Here is a 25,519-nt window from a genome sequence, read left to right as displayed (position 1 = left end):
GAAATCTGGTCCAGGAAATGGAGAAAACACATAACCCACATTCTCATGCTCATGTTAAAGTTTGGAAGAGATCTTTTTGAGAGCATCTGTTTTAATATCCTCTTCTTGCAGGTGAAGACACAGAAGTACACAGAACTAGGCGACTGGCCCAGGGTCGCACAGTAAGAGACAGAGGCAGGGCCAGCTCCTAAGCCTCTGTCACAAACACAAAAGACGACTGCTTTATAAAAAGCCTCTCAGATGTGTGGGTTCCTACTTCCTCTCAGCCTCTGCAGAAGTCATTCTCTCCTCTGCCAGCTGGACCCCCTCCTTTTTGCCTCTCCCTCACTGCCTGGATATAATACTCCACCTTCAGATCTCAGCGTGGACCTCACTGCCTCCAGGAAGCCTCTCCTGGCCCATCCTGGGGGGTCAGACACTTCTATTTCTCTAATCACTACACTTGGCCCACTGTACTGTAATTGCCTGATCATCTTCCCCAGGCAAAGGGACCACCCCAATCTGTTCACCACTGCACTCCCCAGGGACAGCACAACACCAGACACAAATACGATCTGTAGACTAGATCGACAGGCACACACGTCAACATATACCCAGTGCACATCGGCACACACACGTACACACAGTGATGTCACTCTTATGTTGAAACAATAGCTGTTCCAATGCATAAGACCAAAATTCAGAAACAACAGTTTCAATGGTAATTTCTGTGTCCATCTGAAGAATTCTTAAATGTCACAGCTGCCAAATGAAAAGTGCCTCCATCTTAGGCCCCTGTAAGCCTTGACATCAGCCATTTATCAGTGACCTGCTACCTTCACAATGAACCAGACGAAGGCTCACATGCTGAGTGCCCCTCACGGCAAGAGCTGGGGAGGGTGTGGGTGCATTAAAACCGTTTATCTACCAGACCGACTCCAACCTTTCCTAACCCTCCAGACAGTTCACATCATCTTAAAATCCTTGCTGGCCGCCTCTGCTGACCTTTTGAGGGGCAAGCCAACTAGAATACTCATTAAGGCTCAATTATAAATATCTGTACATATTGAGCACCATATCTGAGGACTGCTGAGTTAAAACAGCCTAGTCAAACAATAAGCTCTCACTCTGACACGGGGGACAGATTTTAGATGTATTAACTTCTGCAGCTTTGTGCAAGCTCCACTTAGTCTGATTTAGAGTTTCCCAATGCCATGGAAGCACAGGTGATGAAAACAGGTTTTCTCTCAATGCCTTCAGAGAAAAAAGTTCTATCTATAATCGGCCACCCATGAACACTTGGTTAATGGAGTCGTTATAGAATACAAAATATTAATATTAACCCACATGGTGTCAAATGCAGCATTAAAGCTAGCAGAACATCTGTAATTTATTTTCTATAAATGATTGATCTGGGGGAAGACCAAGAGTATTCTGATGAGATTTCATTTCTACAGGCAAACTGAGAGTGGTTTGAGAAAATGACTAATAGACTAAAAATGTGTCTCCATTTCCTCTCTTTGTCTGGTCAAAGAATCACTGTTTCTCCTGGTCTCTCTGGGCTACTTCCAAATGCAATGGTAAAAGGCCCGTCATCCAAGCTGGCAAGTGTAGAGTATTGCATTTGGGTAGAGATGACAAGAACAATATTGAGAGGATGACAGATTGTGAGAAATCATAAAATATGTTTTGTCATTAAAAGCCACACAAAGAAGTATTCTCTATACTCAATAAAATAGAAGCTACATAACAGGCAAAGTGAACACAGTCCATGAATAAAGTCCTACTAAAGGCACACCACACCCGCCACACACAAGGTCCAGAGATCCCACGGGGAGACAGTACAGCAGAAGAGGGGCCTAAAATGATTGAGATGGAGGAACTGCCCGAGGACAGCTTAAAATGTGGGAAGATGAAGGCCAAGTGGGCCTATGACAACGTGGATTGGGTGAAGACAGACTTATTTGTCAAATTTTGGGAATATTAAAAGGGACACCTTTTAATACAGAGAACAGTCATACTGTAGAAAACATGGAGAAACCCTAAGAGAACTCATTGCTCCTCAAGGTGGAGTAAAAACTGAAAACCATGAGGACAGAGCCACCTCATCCTTCCAGAAAGCCTTGGCAGCACAGCTACACCAGAATACAAGCTGTGGCACCACGGCAGGCCCAGAAGGAAATCACCCTCACTCTCTGTACTTCCTCCTTTAAATTCCCAGGCCCCCACCTTCACTCTGGAGCTGGAGCAGATGGCTTACTCTTGAGGAGGTACGGCTGCTCCTAAGACAAACCCGAGAAGGCCCTGGTGATCATCACTATTGTTAGAGAATTGTTAAACATTTGTCAAAACTTGTGACAAAACTCCTGTTTGGATTATGAAGAAAGTGTTGCCAGAACTGCACCAGGTCTTTGCTCAAAACCCTTCAACAATCACTTCTAGCAGGAGTTGACATCAACCTTTAAAGTTAAAGGGTCCAGAGATGAGAAAGGATGCCACAAACCAAAAAACCAGATGGAACCAGCTGGGACCAAGATGACAATCAATCTGACCTCCATTAGACCCTGAGTCTCATCATCTGCTGATTTTACTACATAACATATTAAATGACACACCTACCAGCTGCCTTGACTGGACATTACGGACCAAAAGAAGGATAAAAAGAGGGTGGCACCCACTCCCCCAGAAAGCCCTGCCACTTCCTGGGCAGACTAATGCATATGCCTCCCCATTAGCCTGGCTCCTCTACCCTTTGTCTTTACTCTGCAAAATTAAGTCACATTGAGTCCCTCTCCCCATATGGGCGCGAAGAGAAGTGACTCTGTGAACTGAGTTCCCACTCCTCCATTCTTCTTCAGTCCTTGAATAAAGCCTGTGCTGCTTTGATCTCAGCTTCAGCCTCACTACTTCTAGGAAGGAATCCAGAAGGAAAAAGAATCTCCCCTGCCAAGCAGAGAGCCTCAGCCCAGCCAGGAACAGGGTCCATATGACTAACATAACAAAAGGAAACAGAATAAGATCTTATATATGACAGCCTGCTTTCACCCCCTTATCTCATCTGATCTCCACCACAATCCTATGTATTAATTCCTATCAGAGGCACTTTTTTTAACTGATAGGAAAATAAAAACTCAAACGTTAAGGGACTTGCTTTGTGGGAAGGTCACCATTTGGAACCGGGAGCAGAGCCCAAGTCTCTAAGTTCTCAAGGCCAGCCTTCAAATCCCCCCAGCGCCTGCCCTTGGGGCCACAGCTTGGGGGCTTGGGCGTTCTAGCCCCGGGGGGCCTCCGGGCGGGGACAGGGCAGCAGAGAGACTATCAACTGGCAATTATTCCAACGCAGTCCACCACATCACAACCACAAAACCAATTTTCCACACTGCTTTTTAAAGACAGAAATGGAGGAAACGGTTGTGGGAGCAAATGAGTACTTTCCAAGGCATTCTGTCCTAAAGCATCTGCTCTGGAAAATTCAAATGGGGACCAAATGCAGAATTTCTCCCTTCCTGTGCTTCACCCTCCCGATTAAAGAGAAGATAACAGATCGACTTAATTCTTTAAATAAGAATTTACGAACCCATTTTGGCCATTACAGTTTTATTTTCCTATTACGTATGCAGAACTTCCAACCTGGCAGATAGAAAAGACAGAATTTTTAAAGTACTAGATACTTACTTATTGAAGGATTGTAACCAGTGGGTTTGGCAGTATATTCAAAACAGGCCTTAACCTTGAGGCTGTGTAAAATCAAACACATATTTCTTAAAAGATGCATTACTATCCCAGAAAAAAAATCCCAACGTGTTCCCCAACTCTCAAATCCCCCCAAGGACTAATGATGAGTAAAACGTTATATATTGACTTGACAGATTCCCCTTCCCTTTGCCCATTTCTCTCAATCGTCCCTGGGTCTCAGGGCATCAGGGTCGCCACAAAGTAGAGGCGTGAAACTGCGGGGGGATTACGGGGACGCAGCGCAAACGCTCACCATATCCCGCTAGGCGCCCCGCAGAACGTTTTCTGACGGAGATCAATTCTGTTCGGTGTTACTGTGATGGTTTGCTGAATATTAATCACAGGCCTGGATCTGAAGACAATGGAGTAGAAAACAAGCTCAGCTTTTGGCTACAGGAACGTAAGATGAGCTCATAAATGAGATGGCATCCTCCCCTGCGGCATCTTAATGACCACAGCGGGAGGTAGGGTCTAGCTCAGTGGTGCGAGGGTGTGCTTAGCATGTACGCCGCCCTGGGTTCAACCCCCAGCACCTCCATTAAAATAAATAAATAAATAAACCTAACCCCCGCCCAAAAATAAAATAATTCAAAACAAATTTTTTTTAAATCCACAGCAAAAAAAGTCTCCACATGTGATTCCACCCCCCCAATTGATAAAGAAGATAACTTAACAGACACAGGTTAAAACCTGATTAAACAGTATTCATAAAAATTTTAAATATAACATTTCTTTAAAATTATAAAATGTTTTATAATTTTAAGTTTTTAAACTTTAAAAATAAAATGGGCAATATGTAAAAGTTTCAAGAGTTTTCAGGCAAATACATCTCTCACCCCAGGCAAACCCCCAAGAAGCCTTGAAAGTCCTTCCAGACATTATCAGTCTGTTTCTGTTAAAAAAATATTTTGTAAAATTAAATACAAGAACATGTATCAAATTTTTTTAAGTGGGAGTTTTTCATGCTTATTGTTCTGCATATGTTGCAGAACATTCCTCATTCATTACTACTTCACATGTCACATCTGGTTGCTTTTCAGTTGGTGGTGTTGCGTATGCCAGTGTAACATCGTGTATTTAACCAGTCCCTAATCAGTAAACACTGATTTTTTTTAGGCCTTCTGCTCTCACAAACATCCTTGTATGCACAACTATGCATCCATGTACATACACCCATTTCCTGTAGCATAAATTCCTAAACAGAATTTCCAAGTCAAAGAATATATGCATTTTTAAAAAGAAATCTTAAATGATTTTAGAATTAGCAAAATATAGATTTTAAAACAATCTGTATTTTGTTGCCCTATTAGGTAAATAATTAGGTAATAAATTATAATATATTTACGTTGATCTTAAAAAAAATGTACTTTGAATTGAGTAATCTTGCTAAAAACCCTCCAAAAAAGTTACACCTGGGATGCTCACTGTCAGGATTTCTACATACACATGAATTTTAGAAATCCAGACAAATCCTGAACTTATAGGTCCCCATCTTACAAACATCTGCCCTTCTCCCTCGGAGTAGCCCATCCCCAACCTGAAGTCTTGTCCTGCTGCGGGGACTGACTACAACTTTTTTACCCCCACAACATCTCTCTAAGCAAAGCCTCACAAACATGGAAGAAACTAAATCCACACTTTGAGACCATCTCACCAGGTAAAAACATCACCTTTCTCCCTTAAATATTTTCCCCTACTCCCCACAGCCAAAGGGTCACCACAGGCTCGACATCGGCCTCAGGCACAAGAAACCCAAGCGTATGGTTGTTGGGGGTGCAAGTTGGGTGGGGAGATTCCACCGCGCCTCCCTCCTCTGTTGCTCCCCAGGCAGAACTCAGACCAGGTTCTATGGTTTCATTACTATAGAGATTCAGTCACACTAACTTCAGTGGGCTTGTTGTAAACCTGGCCATCCTGGAGAAAAGTGTTTCGATAGGAAAATGCATTCCAAATTCCAAACAGCTAGTCTGAGTTTCTGGAATCAATCTACTAGTGGGCTAGAGAGAGTGCATAAAGAAGGCAGGAGCCAATAAAAGGGCAAATGCTGCCCACATTCTGTTTCTTCATTTCCCTTTATCTTAATTGTTTACCCTTCTATTGTTATTTTACATTTAGACAGCTGCTAATTTCTAAGATACAAACCACAGGCACACTTGGGAGGTACTGCGGGTTTGGTCCCAGACCACTGCAATATAGTGCAGATCATGATAAAGCGAATCACTTGAACTTTTTGGTTTCCCAGTGTATATAAGGTTATGTTTACACTACACTGTGGTCTATTAAGTGTGCAATAGCAGTATGTCTAAAAAACCCAATGTACATGCCTTAATTAAAAAATACTTTATTACTAAAAAAATGCTAACCAGCATCTGGGCCTTTAGCAAGTTGTAGCAGTAACATCCAAAATCACCGTAATAAATATAATAATAATGAAAAAAGTTTAAAATGCTGCAAGGATTACCAAAATGTGACACAGAGACATGAAGTGAGTAAATGCTGTTGGGAAAATGGCACCTTGCCACAAACCATCAACTTGTTAAAAAAAAAAAATGCAGTATCCACAAAGCACAATATAACACAAGTGCAGCAATAAATGAGGTGTGCCTGTAGTAACAGTCCTAAAGATGAGAGCAATCCCATAGGTGTGGCTTTAATGTAACACAAATTTCAAAAGAAACTATTTTAACATACACTTCTACCTAAATCCTTTTTTTATATCTGCTTTTAAACACAAAACACACTATTTTGAGTGCACATGATATGAGTCACAAAAAATGACTTTTAATACATAAAGCAAATCATATTGGCTCAGCTGTCTGATGTTTAATTTGGCATCTACTTATTAACTACCCTGAAGTACTACTATGATTTAGAGGGGAGAAATACCCAGGACTGAAGTTGGGAAGACTTAGACTGCTCTCACTGGATACACCCTTAAAAGCTCAAGCAAGCCCTGGGCCTCTGCTTTCCTTTTATGGTGGGGATGGGGGGTGGGGTCGAGTAAGTAGGTCTACCGATTCATTTTTCAGAGGAGGTTCTGGGGATTGAGACCAGGACCTCGTGCATGCTAAGCATGCGCTCTACCACTGAGCTGTACCCTCCCCCTGCTTTCCTTGTTTATAAAATAAGGGTGTTGGCTCTCTCCTTATTATCAAAGGCTTTTGAAATTTACTTTCATACTATCTGAGGAAACAAGGAACAAGATTATGGGTTCATAGTCAGCCTACTTATGAGGACAGGAAATTAAGGATATTAAAATATCAGCTCTATACAGAGGCAAACATTCAACTGACTAAAGATAGGTTATCTGCTGGGAAAGACTAGGTGACCAAACTTTGCTACAGGAATTCCAGTCTTCTTGATACATGAGGTCTATACCTCACACTAAAACCAGACATTCACATTGCTTTTGATGGAAGCTTTGCCAAAATAGTTGTTATACTATACTCTTCCACCTTTTAAAAACGCTGACTATTTTAAAGTTAATACCTGACACCTATATGAACAGAGAGAAGCAGGCATATAAAGGCAGTAACACAGGTTCATTTAGTTAACTTTTTTTTTTTTTACTTCCTCCTTTGGTCTCACTAATATCCCAGATACAGTCTTCTCCACTTGTTTTCACGTCTCTCACTTTTGAAATCTGTTAACTTCTCTTACGGTTCTTAGTTTTCACATAAAACGGCTTTCATAGATCTTGCCATTTAATCAGAAAACCATTTGCCTACAATATTCTATATACATACAGTATTTTTGGTTTTTTTAAATAAAATTCTCTTCAGAAGTGTCCTGGTGTCATTTTCTATCCCCAGGGGTTTTACTTATGATGCTATTTCACACATAGAGGCTATATCTACACTCCAGCCTCCTGGAACAATACAGGGCCATGATGGCACCAACATATGGCACGCTTTTGTTTCCCACAGCTTTTTCACTTAGGGTTTCACTGTACATCATTGCTGATTTCTTTAAAGAGATTTTTTGAGATAAGAATGACTATAAAGCCAAATAGCCTGAAAAAAAAAAAACCAAAACCACCAAATGGTTCATTCTTACTAATGATCAAAGAAATGCAAATTCAATCAAAAGATGAGATCGCATGTCACACTGGCAAAAATTTGTTTAATAAACAGATTCATCATGTTCAATGTTGGTAAGAATGTGAAAAAAATGAGCCGGCTCTCTGGTAGGTTTTTGCTGTGAGCATAAATTACAACTTTTATGTGGGTATACGCACTAAGAAAAAAAATGTGCTAACCCTTATCCCAGTAATTCTATTTCAAGGAATTTTTCTTAAAAGCAAAAGCAAAAATCCATTACATAGAGATATATACAATAGCACACTGTTTATAACAGCTAAAAGTCAGAGACCATCTGAAAATTCCATCAACTGAAGATTCATTAAATGCATATTATGGAATAATATTAAGCTGATAAAGAGAGTAAGGAGAGAGAACTGAAAGAGATTATAATTTTTAAAAACCAGAATAGAGAACCTTTTGATGATGCCCTAGAAGTGGAGAGATACTCAAAACTATTAAAAGTTTTCTCTTGGAAGAAAAGAATACTGGGGAACTTGCACTAACTACATTTCTACATTAACTTTTTTACAAGAATGTGCTACTTTTTAAATTAAAAAATTTTTAAATTTTACTGCTGATTTCCAGCAGTGATAGAATCACTTGGATAAGGGATGAAGGCAAAGCTGAAGGCAAATCACCACAGCCTTTCTGGAGGTCCTTCTGGTGAATCTGCATCACAAATCTTGAGACACACATGCCCTTCAACTTAGCAACCCATTTTTAGGAATTTATCATAAGGAAATAATCCAGTCAAAGACCTAGAATTGCCAAAGCATTACTGAAGAGAAAGAAAGAGGCTGGAGGAATAACTCTCCCAGACTTCAGACAATACTATAGAGCTACAGTCATCAAGACAGCATGGTGTTGGTACAAAAACAGACATATAGACCAATGGAACAGAACAGAGAGCCCAGAAATGAATCCACAAACTTTTGGTCAACTCATCTTTGACAAAGGAGGCAAGAATATACAATGGAATAAAGACAGTCTCTTCAGCAAATGGTGTTGGGAAAACTTGACAGCAGCATGTAAAACAATGAAGCTAGAACACTCCCTTATACCATACACAAAAATAAACTCAAAATGGATCAAAGACTTAAGCATAAGACAAGATATAATAAACCTCCTAGAGGAAAATATAGGCAAAACATTATCTGACATACATCTCAAAAATTTTCTCCTAGAAGAAATAAAAGCAAGACTAAACAAATGGGACCTAATGAAACTTACAAGCTTCTGCACAGCAAAGGAAACAATAAGTAAAATAAAAAGACAACCTACGGAATGGGAAAAAATTTTTGCAGATGAAACCAACAAAGGCTTGATCTCCAGAATATATAAGGAGCTCATATGACTCAATAAGAAAAAAATAAACAACCCAATCTGAAAATGGGCAGAAGACCTAAACAAGCAATTCTCCAAGGAAGACATACAAATGATCAACAGGCACATGAAAAAATGCTCAATATCACTAATTATCAGAGAAATGCAAATCAAAACTACAATGAGGTATCACCTCACACCAGTCAGAATGGCCATTTTTCAAAAGTCCACAAATGATAAATGCTGGAGAGGCTGTGGAGAAAAGGGAACCCTCCTTCACTGCTGGTGGGAATGCAGTTTGGTGCAGCCACTGTGGAAAACAGTATGGAGATTCCTCAAAAGACTAGGACTAGACTTACCATATGACCCAGGAATCCCACTCCTGGGCATATATCCAGAAGGAACCCTACTTCAGGATGACACCTGCACCCCAATGTTCATAGCAGCATTATTTACAATAGCCAAGACATGGAAACAGCCTAAATATCCATCAACGGATGACTGCATAAAGAAGATGTGGTATATTTATACAATGGAATACTACTCAGCCATAAAAACCGACAACATAAGGCCATTTGCAGCAACATGGATGCTCCTGGAGAATGTCATTCTAAGTGAAGTAAGCCAGAAAGAGAAAGAAAAATACCATATGAGATCGCTCATATGTGGAATCCAAAAAAACAAACAAACAAAAAAAAACCCAAAGCATAAATACAAAACAGAAGTAGACTCACAGACATAGAATGCAAACTTGTGGTTGCCAAGGGGGCGGGGGGTGGGAAGAGATAGACTGGGATTTTAAACTGCAGAATAGATAAACAAAATTATCCTGTATAGCACAGGGAAATATATACAAGATCTTACGGTAGCTCACAGAGAAAAAAATGTGACAATGAATATATATACGTTCATGTATAACTGAAAAATTGTGCTCTACAATGGAATTTGACACAACATTGTAAAATGATTATAAGTCAATAAAAAATGTTAAAGAAAAAAAAAGAAATAATCCAGGACATGAACAAAAGTAAGGATGCTTACTACAGCTTTGTGTATCATGGGAGCAAACAACCAAACCTGGAAAGCAATATAAACGTCCAATGACAGTATGGCAGTTGTTAAATAAACTATGATCCAGCCATGTGATGTCTCAGACAGTCCTCAACTTCATTTCAGAAAAGTGCTCAACACAGGGGACAAGTTACATTATAAAATCACTCATGGAAAAAGTCCACTATACATTACAAACTGACAAATGCAGGTACACATTATGTACCTGACAGTCTCAACTTCGTTAAACGCACATGTATATTCACAGAAAATTAAAAACTAGAAGAGTGTAAGCCAAAATTCTGGAGTTCAGTAACGGATAGTGAAATACAGATTTTTATTTCCTTCTTTGTATTCTTTATACTCTCAAATTTTCTATGTGTTTCAATTTTTATGAAAAGGAGTTTTGAAATATATTCACAAGTAAAGATGTTCAACAAGTCTGACCTTTTTTAAAAATTAGTTCAAAATTATAGCAAGGTTTTACAAAATAGGTTTTTATTCTATTGGTATACAACTCTCAAAAGAAAAAAATATTCAAAATTCATACAAACCTTTGCCTTTGAAGTATAGTTGTTACAAATTTCAACTCAAAGGTAAAAAAAATTCTAGTGTAAGCTGATTATTGAATATGCTTAACTGAAGTCAGAGATAACACACCTGAAAATAGCCACTGAATCTGAGAGGGAACCAACAGCAACATCGGGGTAGGAATTTCTGTCAAGGTCCATGTTTCCAGCAATTGAATATCCAAAAAAAGGTGATTTACCCTCAAGAATCTGAAAGGAACAGGGCATCAGAATGGACACTGGGCCCCAGAATGAGCCTCTTATCCATGCTTTGAAAAAGATACATAAGTCTCTTTTAACTGAAATTTAAGTTTACTTATAAATTATATTAAATTATAAATAAATTAAAAATAAATATACACATGACTCAAACACTATTTTATAAAAGTCACCTGATGTATATTGTATCTCAAAGAACAAAAGAGCCAATTTCTGATGAGCTTGTGTACTATATTAAGTTAATCAGGGTATTTCAAACCAAACCTTTCTACCTGCCCTCCAAATGTCTTACTTACTTTTCTCTAAAACAGTTTTTAGTTTTTGGTGTCTAAATTCTCCATATAATTACAATCATCTCTTAATGTTCATCCAGTTTCATCTCTATTTAGTACGCTACTAAAGGAAACGTATTTCATTTCCATCTATTTATGCTGTCAGGATAGAACGTTCTTTTTCTTTGGCTTACTTTGATTTCTAATTTACCAAAGAAACTTTACAATGAAAACAAGCAGGTCATTGCATTCATATCTTTCCAAACTACCTTCTAATGATATATTTTTTATAAAAACAAAGTTCATACTATTGTAGACTTGCAAATAAAACATGATTAGTGTGAAAATTCACATCAACCTAAACACTCCGTTCGAAAGCAAAATGCTGAGACCTTTATTGTAGAAATCTAGGTTATCCAGTTACCTGTGTCGGTTTGGTATTTATTCCGTTCGCAGATCCATGATAGATAAAAACCTTCCCCTTACCATCATAGGGTGCTCCAACCGCAATATCTGTTGACAGTAGCACAGTTTAACAAACATTACATTTTAAAAGCATTCCAATACAATGTTTTAAAGTAAGATGCCATTAAGTACTCCCTATCTTACACAATCAAATTATCTATTAATTGTGACCATCTCCCAATCTATTGTCTACCTGGGTAGCCATCTTGATTAATATCTCCAATATTTTTGACTGCAACACCAAACATAGAATCTTTGGTTCCATTGAGACGAACTGGCTTGACATTATTCCATCTGCCTTGCTGGTTAATGTAGACGTACACTGCACCTCCAACTTCTCCACTTCTATCAAAATACTGTGGGGCTCCAATAACTATATCTTGCCACCTGAAAACATAGTGAGAGGAACTGTGAACCATCAGCTAAAATACTAGCGAGCTTAGGGAGAATCCCACCAGCCCAGGTACTAAGGATACAAAGAGTTGTGATAATAATAGGACCTCAAATCTGGACCAAGGTAGCCTCATTATAATAAACACCCCCAAAAATATCAAGGATAAGAACTTGAAGCCAGTTCCCAAGTTACATCTATAGTGAAGAGAGACTCCCAGTAAAGACTCCACTCCCCTCCACCTTCCACCCTCTACCACAGACCCAAACTGGCACCACCAGCCACAGAGACCTTTGTATTGACTGTCACCAACCCCTACTTTCAACAGGGCATTCTGGACGCTCAACCAGAATTAAGAAACCACAGAACAAAACCATACAGGGGACATTTTTTTGAGTTAATTTCTTTGCAAATTGTAATTCTCATGGACCCATGATCCTAAGACATAACTGAAAATGTAATTCTACACCCTGGGGAGGGTAATGAGTATCTGCTGCCTGAATGTAAGTGGTGAAGATGTGACAGGATGGCAAAATCTGGCAGCAAAACTACTCTTCCCATCAACTAACCTGAAAGGGTGGTTCTTCTCAAGACCTGTTGAAGCCAAAGTAGCCACGAATTCTTTGCAAATTTCAAATAACCTAAGAGGTTCTTACCCATCTCTGTTAAGGTCCACCACCGCCACATCGTAGCCAAATGAAGAAGCCAGCCCTTCCCCATCAAATATGTGCTCAGGGAGAAGATGTGCAGACTTCAGGTCTCTCTTAAGCAAAACCACAGCTCCACTGTGGTTGGCTCGAGGAGCACCAGATACAAAAGTGAGCTCGTCTTTGGAAATAATACCTTTCCCTGAGTCCAAAGAAAAGCCTAGAAAAACAAAACACAGGTCACATCAACTCTGTTTTTAAGGCAGTCTCTAAACTGGTCACTCCATCACTACTTTCTCCTTTTGTTTCCTACTCCTCTTCTTCTGACCCTTCCTACCAGCTATCACACCCAAGATATGTAAGTCTCAGAGTCAAGAGCTTTGACACAGGTACAAAGTAGCAGGTTACCGTACTGCTTTCTATGGGAATGTTATTAAGCCTTTTAAGGAAAAGCATCTATGCTTTTTAGCATTTGTGTAACTTGAATCATGAAGTATTCATGCATCTTAAGAATCAGTTTGAACCCCATTTTAATACTCAAACTGCTGGGTAAGGAGATCAAGCTAGACACTGAATTACTGTGGAAAAGTTACATCATATACACAGAGATAAAACCTGACATAGCATAACAGCACATTAAAGGGTTTTACTATAATGTAGTGATTAGTAACTTCCATATTCATCAAGCTCCTTAGTTGTCAGGCAAGAACAAATGCTAACATCATTAACATATCAGAGACAGAATTTCATTATTTGGGGTCAACTTAGTTCCCAGACACAAACATGCAAACAAAACCATGATAGATGAGCTAGGGTATTTGAGAACCTAGCATAAACAATAGAGGTGAGCAAGCTGTCATCTATATCAATTACATACTTGTTCCGGGGGCAGAAAAATGTTCGAGCACCTCATTACAAAGTATCAGGTAGAACATCAGATCACAAATACTGAGATCAAAACCATTCAAATTCATCAGATCTTCCTACAAAAAGGTGGGGCTGATGCAGCATACTATAAGCTCACCCTTTTTACTGGGTTTTATTTATGAAAAGCATCACCACTACCGCTGCAGTTCTCAAATTGTGAAGTGGGTTGGAAAATATGATGAGCTACAAGTTTAGGAAAGGGCGACCCGATGGACTCCAGCTCTGAAAACCATCTGGCGGCAGAGCCTCGACCGTGGCATGCTTTTTACGTGTGCTTCACTTGAAATGAAATAGAAAATAAAAAGATTTATGCTCTGCATGGATCAAAAAAAAATTCTTAAATGACCATGACCAAGACAATTTATTTGTCATCTCAGAGGTCACAAACCTAGGTAGCTATTCATCATCACATCAGGGGATGTGGCGGGCTGCTCCCGGGGAGGCTGTGTTTTATAAACAAACTGATCGGGATCTGTGTAGGAAACGCTGGTCAGAAACAGCAGGCCTGTACACATGCACGGGATGGAAGAGATTGAAGAAAAAGCAATTATGCTTGGTAAGAGGTGCGATAGCTACCGCCATTCTTGCTGGGTGATGAGGCCACCTCAGCATCTGGCAAGCCACCCTCTTTGCCAGCTTCCAAAATCTCAAGCAGATCATTTTATTCCTAAAACCCACTGATTTTTTTTTTTTTTGAAACGACAGATGCACAGACAGCATGGACAACCAAAACCTAACAGTACAAACCTGACCACCACCCCCTCCCCGGCAGGCATCCCTTTTTAAGGAAATCCATCCTAAAATGGCAAATGTGGCTAATAAAAAATGTTTCATATTTTCAAATGTTCCAATAGAAACTAAGTTTATAAAATCCACAGACATCTACCTTAAAGACCAAAGTGTTGGTTTCTTGACCAGAGCCTTTAAAATTGAAATATCATTAATGAATCTCTAAATAAGCATTTGAAGAGAAGCTGGTTGTTAAAATACATTCAAATAAAATAATGGTGTGTTGAGAATATTTACTTTGAAAAATATTTTACCTTGAAAACCCCTATTTAATAACTGAGACTACAAACCACTCAGCCCTGTGTCCCCTTCCTGTCCTGCAAAATCACTAACAGTATTCACACGCCCTGCTGCTTCCCACTCTGCCCTAGAAATCCACAAGAATTTCTTCCCCTGGCTGGCAGATTATTAACTGTGTGATCTTGGACTAGGAAATTAATCTCCCTAAATCACAGTTTTTTTTTTCATCAGCAAAATAATACTTATTTCATGATATTGTTGGGAGGATCAAATAAGACCTATAAAGCAGTTAAGTATAGTACGTTATTTGCAATACATGGTAGACACTTAACATAAAGTGATAAGCATAACTTTTCTTTTCTCCCTTCTGTGCCGTCACATCAAGTTTTTAATTTGGGAGGAGGGGCAGAGTTTCTGAAAAGTTCTCTTTTTTAGATTAACAGTATTGTTCATACATTATCTATATAATTAGAATAATTTTTTAAGAATATGTTTACTAATACCTTATTTAGAATTATTCTTAGATCTACATCTATTTTCCTCCTTTTTTTAACCTTTTGTTGTTCCAGTAATATCCCTAGAACATGGGTACGTCTCTATTTTTTAAAAGAATAGGTTACTATTTAGGTTTAGGAGATTTTTTATATTTTTCCAAGAAATGCACAGTAATTATTCTTTATGTCAACTCATACCAAGAATTAAAGCTTTTAAAAGCCTTTGTGTAATTACCATAATGCACATGAATAATTTAGGACACCCATTAGTAATGCAAACAAGCCTTAGGAGTTAAGGAATTGGCACTTAGACCCAATCTGGGTGTCCTCCAAGCTGCTTTAGCAGTCCTGCTCAGGCTCGGCTGGAAAGGCCCCATGCCACCCGCCAGGGGCCTTGTGACAAGAGGGCCCATCCAGAAGCAAGGCCAAGCCTTGGAGTATGGCAATCACAAGGGAAGGACCTGGAGGTCTTGACCTGCCACTCAAGAGTAACTTCAGAAATGTAGCTCTTAAAGAGGATCTCTAGAAAGCCGCACTGAGGGAGAGGGAAGGCAGCTCATCTCCCCGCTAATAATGTCCATGCACTTTTACCATGGCTGCATGAACAGCCCCTTCCAGGTGACAGAGGCCGATATTAGCTCAGGAAACAGACCTCCGTACGGGAGGACATAAGACTTCAGAAGCTGGTAGGTTTCCTCCTGCCCTGAAGGAGCTCAGGTGAGAGGGGAAGGATCCCAAGCATCAGTCAGGAACCTCGGGATCTCTAAGGCTTACATTCCAGTAAATGCAGCCACAGACTCCTGGCGCCACCTGGCCTGTCCTCAGCCTAAAAGTGCAGGGTCCTGTGACAGTAACGTCCCATAGAGGTGTCTGAAGAGGTAGGCATGCCATCTACTCTCATTCCTACCTAAGTAACTGTTAGCAGGAACAGGAACTAGACTTTCATCATGGTCAGTCTCTCCACCAACTTCATAAGGCCCATCTTCAAAGATGTTCATGTCAAAAAAAGTGTTATTCTTTTGCTCTACGCGAACAATGCCTAAAGAGTGAAATGGTAAAGAAAAAAAAATAAAATGAAACAAAATAAAACAGATGGTTCGTGATAAATATTCCCCACATTACCACTAAGCACAGAAAGAAAAGTTCAGCGGAAGAAAAGGCAGAAGAAAGTGATGACTTTTGAGGTTATGAAATGTTAAAAAAAATCATGTTCATGTAAATGTTTACATCAAAGAAATCTGTTCCACTAATAAAAAAAAATCCATGCATTTTCATGAATTATCTTTATAACGCCATGAAACTAGGTGGAAAATGGAATGTTTACTTAGTTAAGCAAACCTACAAAAGACATTTTTAAAAATTATATGAGCCTGGCATATTTTACATTTTCTATCATTCTAAATCAATTTACCTTCTTGTTTATAGTATAAAAGTGAAATTAATATATTGATCTTTTCTTCAAATCACTTTGACCAAAGATTTAAAATCTTCAAAAAAAATTTTACAACTAATAACTGAAAAGAGATTTCATATGGTAAACCCACTGTATGGTTTCTTTTTTAATAGTAAAATCTTATGTCAGAGTTCATAAAACAGATTAAGACATGTTTTCCATAAACTAAAGCATAAATGATTGGTGGATGTTTTTATTGTTTTGTTTTACATGTAGGGCATCTATTCTTGCTAAAATAAAATTCTTTCTAAATTCAATGTGACACTTCAGTTGGGTCAAGATCACCTGACTAACACTGTTCTATGAAAGACTCGGTTGTGGGCAGGGAGGCCAAAGAAACTTTGCTCTCAAAGTAAATGACATACAGAGGAAGGTGTTCTCAAGGATCATTTCTAATAGTTAGAATTAAAACTTGGAGATTTTTTTATCCCAAGTTTTTCCTGACTAGCGAAAATGTTATAACATAGAATTCATTTTAATAAATTTTCTCCAAAAAAAGTTTTATTTTCAAATCAGATGCATTTCTTTTCATTATGGATTAGAGTTAGGTTAATTGTCCTTTATAACACAGGGGTTTTCTATATCTGCTTAATTTCTTCAGAGAAGTTAAATTTTTATTCCAGGAGCTCTGACCAGGTTCATCCAGGCAAAAAATGTGGGCCATTCTGTTCCCTTCCTCCCAATGTCTCCTTTTACCCACATCAAGATATTATCTCAATAATACCATTAAACAACTTTTCCCCAAGTTATCTGAAGTTAGCATCTCAAAACTCCCTAATTTGTCATCTATCCTTCTAACTCTACTGCGTTTTTGCAAAACACAGCCTTTCAATATATAATGAAACAAAATTCTGTATTAATATGTTATTTGCACATGACAATACTCAGTTCTTCTCAGTTTTCAGATCCCTACCTTAAAATTAGAACTTTCAGCTTCATGAAATAGGCAAATATAAAACAGCAAAAAATACCCATGTTAATTATATTCTTACAGAAAAAAAATAACTACTTACATTAACATAAATTGCTGGTTTTTAAAACATCATGTTTTAAAATCTCTTAAAACATACATTTCCACCATTATAACTTTTTAAAAATCAGAACTTAGATATTTTAATATCCTATCCTATTTCTATAACACACAAGTGCCTTGTAACACATTTTGTTTTAACTTAAAATGTACTAAATTATGGTGCATAGACTAGAAATTATGTAGTCATATAAAATCTCTATTTCTATAAATACATGTCATACCTTTCCAGTTATAAGTGCCTGGGGCTCCAAACACAATGTAATGAAAGTCTTTAGTAAAAGTAGCTGCTACACCTTGCTGGCAAGAACCAAATTTTTCATGACCCCTCAGTCGGCCATCACAAAAACACCAGTCTCCTCCATCCATGTCATCTTCAATCCTGAGGTTCTGACTTAGGACGTAACACCTTCCAAAGATGTCACGGGATTCCTGTTTTGTATTAACATGTTGCCTTTTTTCGTATCGATGAGCACACGTCTGCAAACAGATGGAAGAAAGTAGCCCATATATGTCTGCAAACCTTACGTTTTTTATTCTAAATTGATAAAATTGTCAATAGTAAAGAGGCTAAATCTAAATGGGATTTAAATGCGTCCTCATCCTGAGATTGGATCCAAAAACCAGTAAATTGTCCCCAAAGTGTCACAAGGGAGACATTATCTAGCATAGGACTTCTGCCTTAGCTTCACTCAGAGAATAACGCTCCAATCCAAATACTGAACGTCAATCTTTAATCCGGGCAATTATTTGTCAATGTACCTGTCACATAAACAATGGGCAACACCTTATTTCATCTTCTCAGTTTAATTGGCTTTTAATGGCTGTATAAAGCTTCACATCAGTTTATTTGTGAAAATAAGTAATCATGTTCCAAAGGAGAGAAATCATGGGCTTATTTTCTGAGGGATCAGGCAAACACAGCTAAAACAAAGACATTTCCCTTTTATCCACACTATTTCCTTATAACCAATCCAAACTAACTTAGCCTCTAAACTCTAAGATTAAGTTTATTTTAAAAGGTGGGGGGTAGGGGTGGGCAGGGTATAGCTCAAGTGGTAGAGCACATGCTTAGCATGCACAAGCTCCTGGTTCAATCCCCAGTACCTCCTCCAAAAATAAATAAGCCTAATTACCTCCTCCCCACAAAATTAAAAAAAAAGAAAAAGTCAGAGAGAATTACGCTGCCAAGAGAGATGAAATAATCTCTAATTTTACAGGTCATTCATGGTCACCCTCCATGCAACACAGGCTGAAAATACAATGTCCAAGTCAATTTCCCATAATGCAACTCCTTAACTATAAAAATTCAATGTTCAGTGAAATTCTCCTTTTTTTTTTTTTCAAAATTCTACATAAATTTGTTACAGCAAGCAAACTTTGAAAGAGACACAAAAGATCATCATAATCTAGCCTGGCACCTCCAAGGCCATCTTGTATATCCATGATCGGATCTTACTTTCCATGTCCATTCTCACATTTTTTATAACTCATCTACATTCATTCCTGGGACAAAAACTACATCTAGTTTTGCTTTGCTTTTTTGTTTTAAAGACCATCTAGAATTTTAAGGATATTCAATAAAGTTTTTTTAAAAAGTTCTTTGAATCTGAAAGTTCTTCAGAAAAACAGGTTGCAAAGCTGTTTCAAAGTATATCAGGAATCACAGGAAAAATAATGCTTTGACCTCTTCTTGAAACTTGATGACAATTCCTGCTTTAAAGCAGTCAGTATTCTAGAATGTACACTCCATGCAGGCAGGAGCTCTGCCTGTTCTGTTTACTGCTGTAAGCTCAGTGCTGGTACCCAGCAGGCACTTGGACATTGTGGAATGGACACACTCACCACAACTTTGCCCCCAGGACCTTGGCTCTGGACGGTGACCCCCATCCACTGATCTTCCTTGCTTTCTGATGAAGGGTCAGCTGTGGAAAGAAGCACAGGTTACATACACACAGGACTTCAAAGCCACCACAATGAACCAATAAATGAACAAAAATATAAGATAGATAGCAAAGTCCACTATATAGCTCAGGGCGCTGTATTCAATACCTTGTCATAGCCTGTAATGAAAAAGAATATGAAAAGAATATATATATTCTATATACTTATTATATATATAAAATGGAATCGCTGTGCTGTACACCAGAAATCACATTATAAACTGACTATATACCTCAATAAGGAAAATTAAATATATATATATATATATATATATATATATATATATATATATATAAGAAATAGCTTCTAAATTACCTTGACTCCAAGTCTAAGTACTTAGAAAATTCAGTTACTCACTCTAGAAAAATTACTTCTCATGTTAAGAATATGGGTAAGTGGTTATTAGTATGAATGTTTCATAAAATTCTTTATATAAAATACATATCTCTACCTGGTAGCTCTTCACCCTCTCTGACCTGCAGGGTCAAGTATAAAAAGGTATTTGTTTTAAGACTAAGGAGTAAGCCCTCCAACATATGCCCCTTAAAGCAACAACGTAAAAATCCAATTTCCAAATTGGAACTACCATCCAAACTAACAAGAAGTAGGCACTTTACATACTCCTAAATTTGTTACAGCATGAACTGTTCTTTTCTTTACTGGAGATGGGAAGACAAAGCCTCAGGTTCACTTGATATCTTTCTATGAATGCAAAAAAGAGAGCGATATTTTTTTATCTCCTCCCTACAAAAAAGAGCAAGAGAGAGAAACCACAAGTATCACCATGTGCTCATTTCAGTATCGATCTGAACCTCCTGTATGACCCTACATCCAAATGTTTGCCTTCCTCAATGAGAAGGCAGGCATAATTTTTACTTGAATCATTACAAAAATATTAAAAAGTAAACAACTTTAACAGAAGGAAAATAGCCAAAATGTTAGAGTGATTATGTCTAGATTACCAGTGGGTTTGAAATTTCTTTTTTATAGTTCAATGTCATTTACAAGTTTCCCACAGCTAACGTGTATTGTTTTCTAATCAGTAAAAAAAAAAAAAAAAAAAAGTTTCTAAAAGATGGAAAAAAGAGAACATTAACATGAATCAGCAAATCTCCTTAGACCAAGTATGTCAAATTAGGTTTGTCTGGAGCTTCTCAGGACACTAACTGCTCTGCCTACCACACAGAGTCTGAACAAAACAAACCTCTGTCTAATAGATAGTAGGGCAAAACTTATCCATGTTGGTCAGTTCTCTATTCTAGAAAGAGCTGATATTCACGTAGTCTTTCTCACAAATATTTTTTAACAGCAAATGAGAACTTTTGGCTGCCAAGTACAAGATGTGCACAATTTTCTTCCCTGCTCTGAATTCAGTTTTTCTACAATCTCCTGTGGAACCGGAACACATCACTAGGTGGCAACATCAATACACTGTATCAGTTTAGAAAGCAAGTCAGGCGGGGCAACAAACATCCTGCAGCCCAAGTGATTTAGAAAGTAAATATTCTCAAGGCAAGCAAGAAACAGTCAAGGCTGATACTCTCTCCAAGAATAAATCCTTGTCCCCTCGTTCCTTCCTCCTGGAAAGGGCAAGTGGGGGTACAGGCGAGCTGATCAGAACCCCGAGCAAGTGCAGAAGAACACACCATCGTTATCAAATTCAATCCGCGTGCAAGGCCCTCGGGAGGTGATGTCGCAGCTGTACAAGCCTCCTGTTCTGTTGGCCTTCTGCAGCGGAAGGGCCACTGCCCGTGGGGCCCCCACAAGCAACCTGTTGACAAAACAGAGAATATGGAGATTTAAGCTGAATACTGCATTTAACACTTCAATTAGTCAGAAGCAAGAGATATCAGGATTATTCTTTGTCAAGGAGACCCCTAATTCTCTGCTAGGGAGGGTAAAGGCAGAGCCCTGTGGCTGGTTCATGCAACCCACACACACCTTAACGCAAGGCAAGCACAGGAAGTGGGGCTGCTGAAACAAGGCAGACGTATCAGCATCATACTACCATAGTACCAGTATCTCCGCTGAGTGTGGCTGGTGCTTTAGAAGACAGACTTCCCATAGGGCTTGCCTCCTACATCTGAGACAAGGACATCATGAGGAACTCAGACAAAACAAACACTCCCACACTGGAGAAAAAAAATGGTCACACCAAACTTAACAACCGATAATATGCCCACTTCCAACTACGCCTTCCTGAGGTATTTTTCAAAGGTAATTTTGACTATCCCTGAGACTTTCCGTTTACAGACTGGTAAATTAATGAACTAGGAGGCCATGAGACTTTGGTGACCTTAATTCTGTAGCAGCCTAAGGAAGCAAAGCAAGATCTCAGCCTGGAAATGCCTCAAGGTTACAAAACCAAACCCTGAGGACAACTAATCACAAACAGCCACAGCCGATTAAATAATTTCCTTGCTTTGCTCCCTTACTTTCTTTAAATCTTTCCCTGCTCCTGTGGGCAGAGCCCTCCTAACCACTTCCAGTTTGACACTGCCTGATTTGCGCCAACTTTTGCTCAGATAAACTTATAAAATTTGTACTATGCCTCAGCTTACCTTTTAACAATACTGATTCAGGACCAAACCTCTGCCCAAGAAAAAAACTGGACCGAATTGCTCTGTTCTGCAGCCTCTTTTTGCATCGATTCTTACTTCCTGGGGCGCTGGTCATCTCCAACAAGCTCCTCCCTCTATCTTCCCATCAGCCTCCACAAAGGACGCAGGGAGGGTCTGAGAATACCATTTATGTACTAGACATCATAATATTCCCTCTCTCCTCCCGCCCCAGGGTTCCTGCCATCTCCTGTAAGAGGGGCTCCTAATCCAAAGCCACAATGCTTAAAAGCTCAGTTTCCCAGCCAGGGGGATCTTTAGAGACCCATTACTTTTCTGCTGCCTGACTTTCGTTAATAATACCATCAGTATTGCAACCTTTGGGATCTGGCTGACTGATGAACAACAGGGAAAAGAAACAAAAAGAAACAACATACACCTGATTTGACAGAGAGAAACAGAGCTGAAAGAGAAACAAGGCTGGAGTCAGGGAAAAGGGATGGGAAAAGAGTGAACAGACAACAAACTCCCAAACAGAAAAGCCACTCCTGGCCTTCAAGAAACTCACAAATATCAGATGCCAAAAGAACAAAAACGAACAATAAACCCCACAAATGACAGTCCCTACCACCTCTGTCTCCACTGCAATCCCAATAAAGGATGTACATTTTTTTTAAACCAATGCAATGTATTGGGTACAATGGGAGGGAAATGAACTCAGGAAACGAGAGGGGAGCCAGACTCTGCCCATGGAGAGCCAGTGAAGTGGGTCTAACAAAATGAGGGCTGGCTCACGTGGGAACACGTATCCCCAGCACCATCCTTCCTCTGAGCCCTAGATAGCATGGCACCATCAGCCTCCACCTCTAATCCGTCCTACATTTAAGGGACGAAGTAGCAAACACCAAGGTACAGAACTGGAGCAGAGACTGGGCAGGACCAAGGTGCAGTCCTTGGTGCGTGGAGCTTCTAGGCAGAGGCAAGGCCAAGAGCTGCCCTCCATCTATTCCACTAACATAATCCCTGATCCCAGGCGCCCCGACAAATAGCTGAGAGGTGAATGAGCCTAGACTGTGTGTGAACAAGTTCAATTACCCAGCAGGTGTGGGGCAGGAACCCCGTCCCAGAGTCTGGGAGGAATAAGCCAAGGGCTGAGATCAGAAGCACAGAAGCACAGGATGTTGGCACTGGAGGAACCAGAGAATGCGTCCAGCTCCTTAACTTTACGGATGAGGAAACAGAGGCCTTTGGAAGGAGGGTAAGTAAGATCTCAGATGATAGCCAGGGAAAAAAAGCTACTTTGGAGTAACGTTTTCTCCATTCCTCTAAATCGCTTTCTAGGAAATAAAACCCAGGATTTTAAGGTGTTTGCGATTTAGCTGAAAGGGCAAAACCTACACAAATGAAACACTGAAACAAGAACCGTTTCATTTTCTGAATCAGTAAGTAATTCAGGAAGGTAAGGGAAGGCAGAGTCAAAGCATTACTGCAGCTGGGTGGGGTGAAGGAGGGGAGGAGTTTTCCTGCAAAGGTAACCAACTCCAATGGGGAAGGCCATAAAGAACAGGCCAGGAGTTCCAAGGTTATTACTGTGTAGCCTCTCTGACCACTCCCGCTCCTCAGGCCCGCCCAAGGAGGCTGACCAGCTACGGAAGGCAGGTACCAGCTTGTTCCTTCCTGTTGACTTGCTCACTCGCTCACTCATTCATTAGTCATTTCACACCCAAGAGCCTCCTAGGGTGCATAAGAATTGCCCCCTCCCTGCTGAGCCCTGGCCCTGCGGGAGCCTGATCCACAAGCGACTCCTTAAACCACAGGGAAGCAGAGGCAATGCGAGGTGGGCAGGGTGCTGTGCGCGGTCCAGAGGGCGCCAAACCTGCCGGGGAGGAAGAGTGTCACCTAGCGATGACATGAGCTGGAGGTGGCCTGGTCAGGGGCACAGCTTTGCTTCCTTAGGCTGCAAAGGCTGAGAGGGAAGGAGCCGGAGGAAATGGAGGAGGGGGATCGGCGATGCAGCAAGGTTGGGGCTGGGCGGCCTGGTCCGCAGAGCTCCGCATTAGGGTGCGAAGGGTCACAGAAGCGCATCCGCGGAGCCCTTCGAGCCCCCGCCTTCACTGAGCGTTGTGCCCGTCAGGGGACAGGTGCTTCCGGGTTTCCTGTTGTTGAAAAGGCTGCGGACATTGTTCCACTTATGTGGGCAGTCCTTCAGAGCGGGCCACTCCCTCCAGCCCCTCTTCCCCTGGCTGTGGGGAGGGTTTCTCCCTCCTTGGTCCCTGCATCTTACACTGTCCCCTGACCCTTAAAGGGCAGGCCTCTAACACGCGTGCATGGCAGGGTAGACCTTTAACTCCAGCCTGCTGGCTGGTTGTAGGGGCCATGGCAACAAGAATTCCTGTGTGCTACAAGAGCCGGGCGCTTGTAGAAGTCCTCCCATTTTATTTGTGGTGGCCACTGCACTTGAAAGCTGACCACACAGAAGGATGCAAGCAGTAGGAAAGGTTGCTTTTTGTTTGTTTGTTTGTTTGTTTTGGTGGTAGGGGCAGGCAACACATAGGAAAAGAGAACTTGACAAAATAAGAGAAATGTACCTCTGGAGAATAACGTCAGCTGTCACCCTGCCTCCTGTGTCCGCAGCACTGCCCTTCCTCCCAGGTCCCTGGACAGCTGGCACAGTGAGCCCACTTCAGAATCTGCCTGAACTCATATGGAGGGAGGCAGGGGTGCTCTGTGGCCTCAGCCCCCATCTGGGCAGCCAGAGGAGGAAGAGTGGATGCCCACTAGTGGGGGGGGGGGTGCTGCTCTGGCTGCACTCCATTCCCTGGGACTGCACTGCACTTACAGAAGAATCAGGAGAACAATGACTGCAGGGAGGGGGGATCAGGTGGAGTTAGGTCAGATAAAATCAGTCATAGAAAAGGTAAGGAAGCACCTTGGTGGGAGAGAACACAGTAATCCCCCCAAACTCAGCAACTAGCAGGTGTCTTAATCCTCAAGGTAAAATTGCCCTCCCTGGTTCAGAAAATAAGCAAACTCTTAGTTCTGCTTAGAACCAGCTTTAATCAAAGATGATCAGCTGAGACTATGTCTGGCAAGGACAAATAACTGAAAATAGATCCGTGTCTAGTCAACGAGACCATCCCTGGTACAACCTATTGACATCCTAATTAAGTCCCTGAGGACCTGGGCACTGATCTAAGCCACAGGAACACAGCCAGCTCCTGCGCCAGCAGGCGAGCGCGCGCAGCTCTAGGAAGGACGGTCTGCATCTGGGGGAAGGTGCAGGCCACACTCAAATCGTTTCTGCTCAGATCCCTTTGAGGCTGGGCTCAGTGTGAGCAGCAGGCACTCTGGG

General features: G+C 40.4%; 1 protein-coding gene across 2 annotated transcripts in view; it reads right to left on the bottom strand.

Moving 5' to 3' along the window:
* The window catches only part of ITGA6 (integrin subunit alpha 6), a 76,347-nt gene that overhangs the window by 21,288 nt on the left and 29,540 nt on the right, over positions 1-25,519 (bottom strand). For both annotated transcript variants that reach the window (XM_072961163.1, XM_072961162.1), the window contains exons 2-11: positions 21,256-21,380; positions 19,511-19,590; positions 17,890-18,145; positions 16,090-16,221; positions 12,742-12,952; positions 11,888-12,081; positions 11,654-11,742; positions 10,830-10,948; positions 3,968-4,066; positions 3,655-3,716 (exon numbers count right to left, since the gene is read on the bottom strand). In XM_072961163.1, the coding sequence (XP_072817264.1) occupies positions 3,655-3,716; positions 3,968-4,066; positions 10,830-10,948; positions 11,654-11,742; positions 11,888-12,081; positions 12,742-12,952; positions 16,090-16,221; positions 17,890-18,145; positions 19,511-19,590; positions 21,256-21,380 (1,367 nt within the window). The remainder of the gene's footprint in view (positions 1-3,654; positions 3,717-3,967; positions 4,067-10,829; positions 10,949-11,653; positions 11,743-11,887; positions 12,082-12,741; positions 12,953-16,089; positions 16,222-17,889; positions 18,146-19,510; positions 19,591-21,255; positions 21,381-25,519) is intronic.

The sequence above is a fragment of the Vicugna pacos genome, chromosome 5 (genome assembly GCF_048564905.1).
Source record: "Vicugna pacos chromosome 5, VicPac4, whole genome shotgun sequence".
Lineage (NCBI taxonomy): Eukaryota > Metazoa > Chordata > Mammalia > Artiodactyla > Camelidae > Vicugna > Vicugna pacos.
The sequence above is the reverse complement of the archived record's forward strand: the minus strand, read 5'-3'. Positions and strand labels throughout refer to the sequence as shown.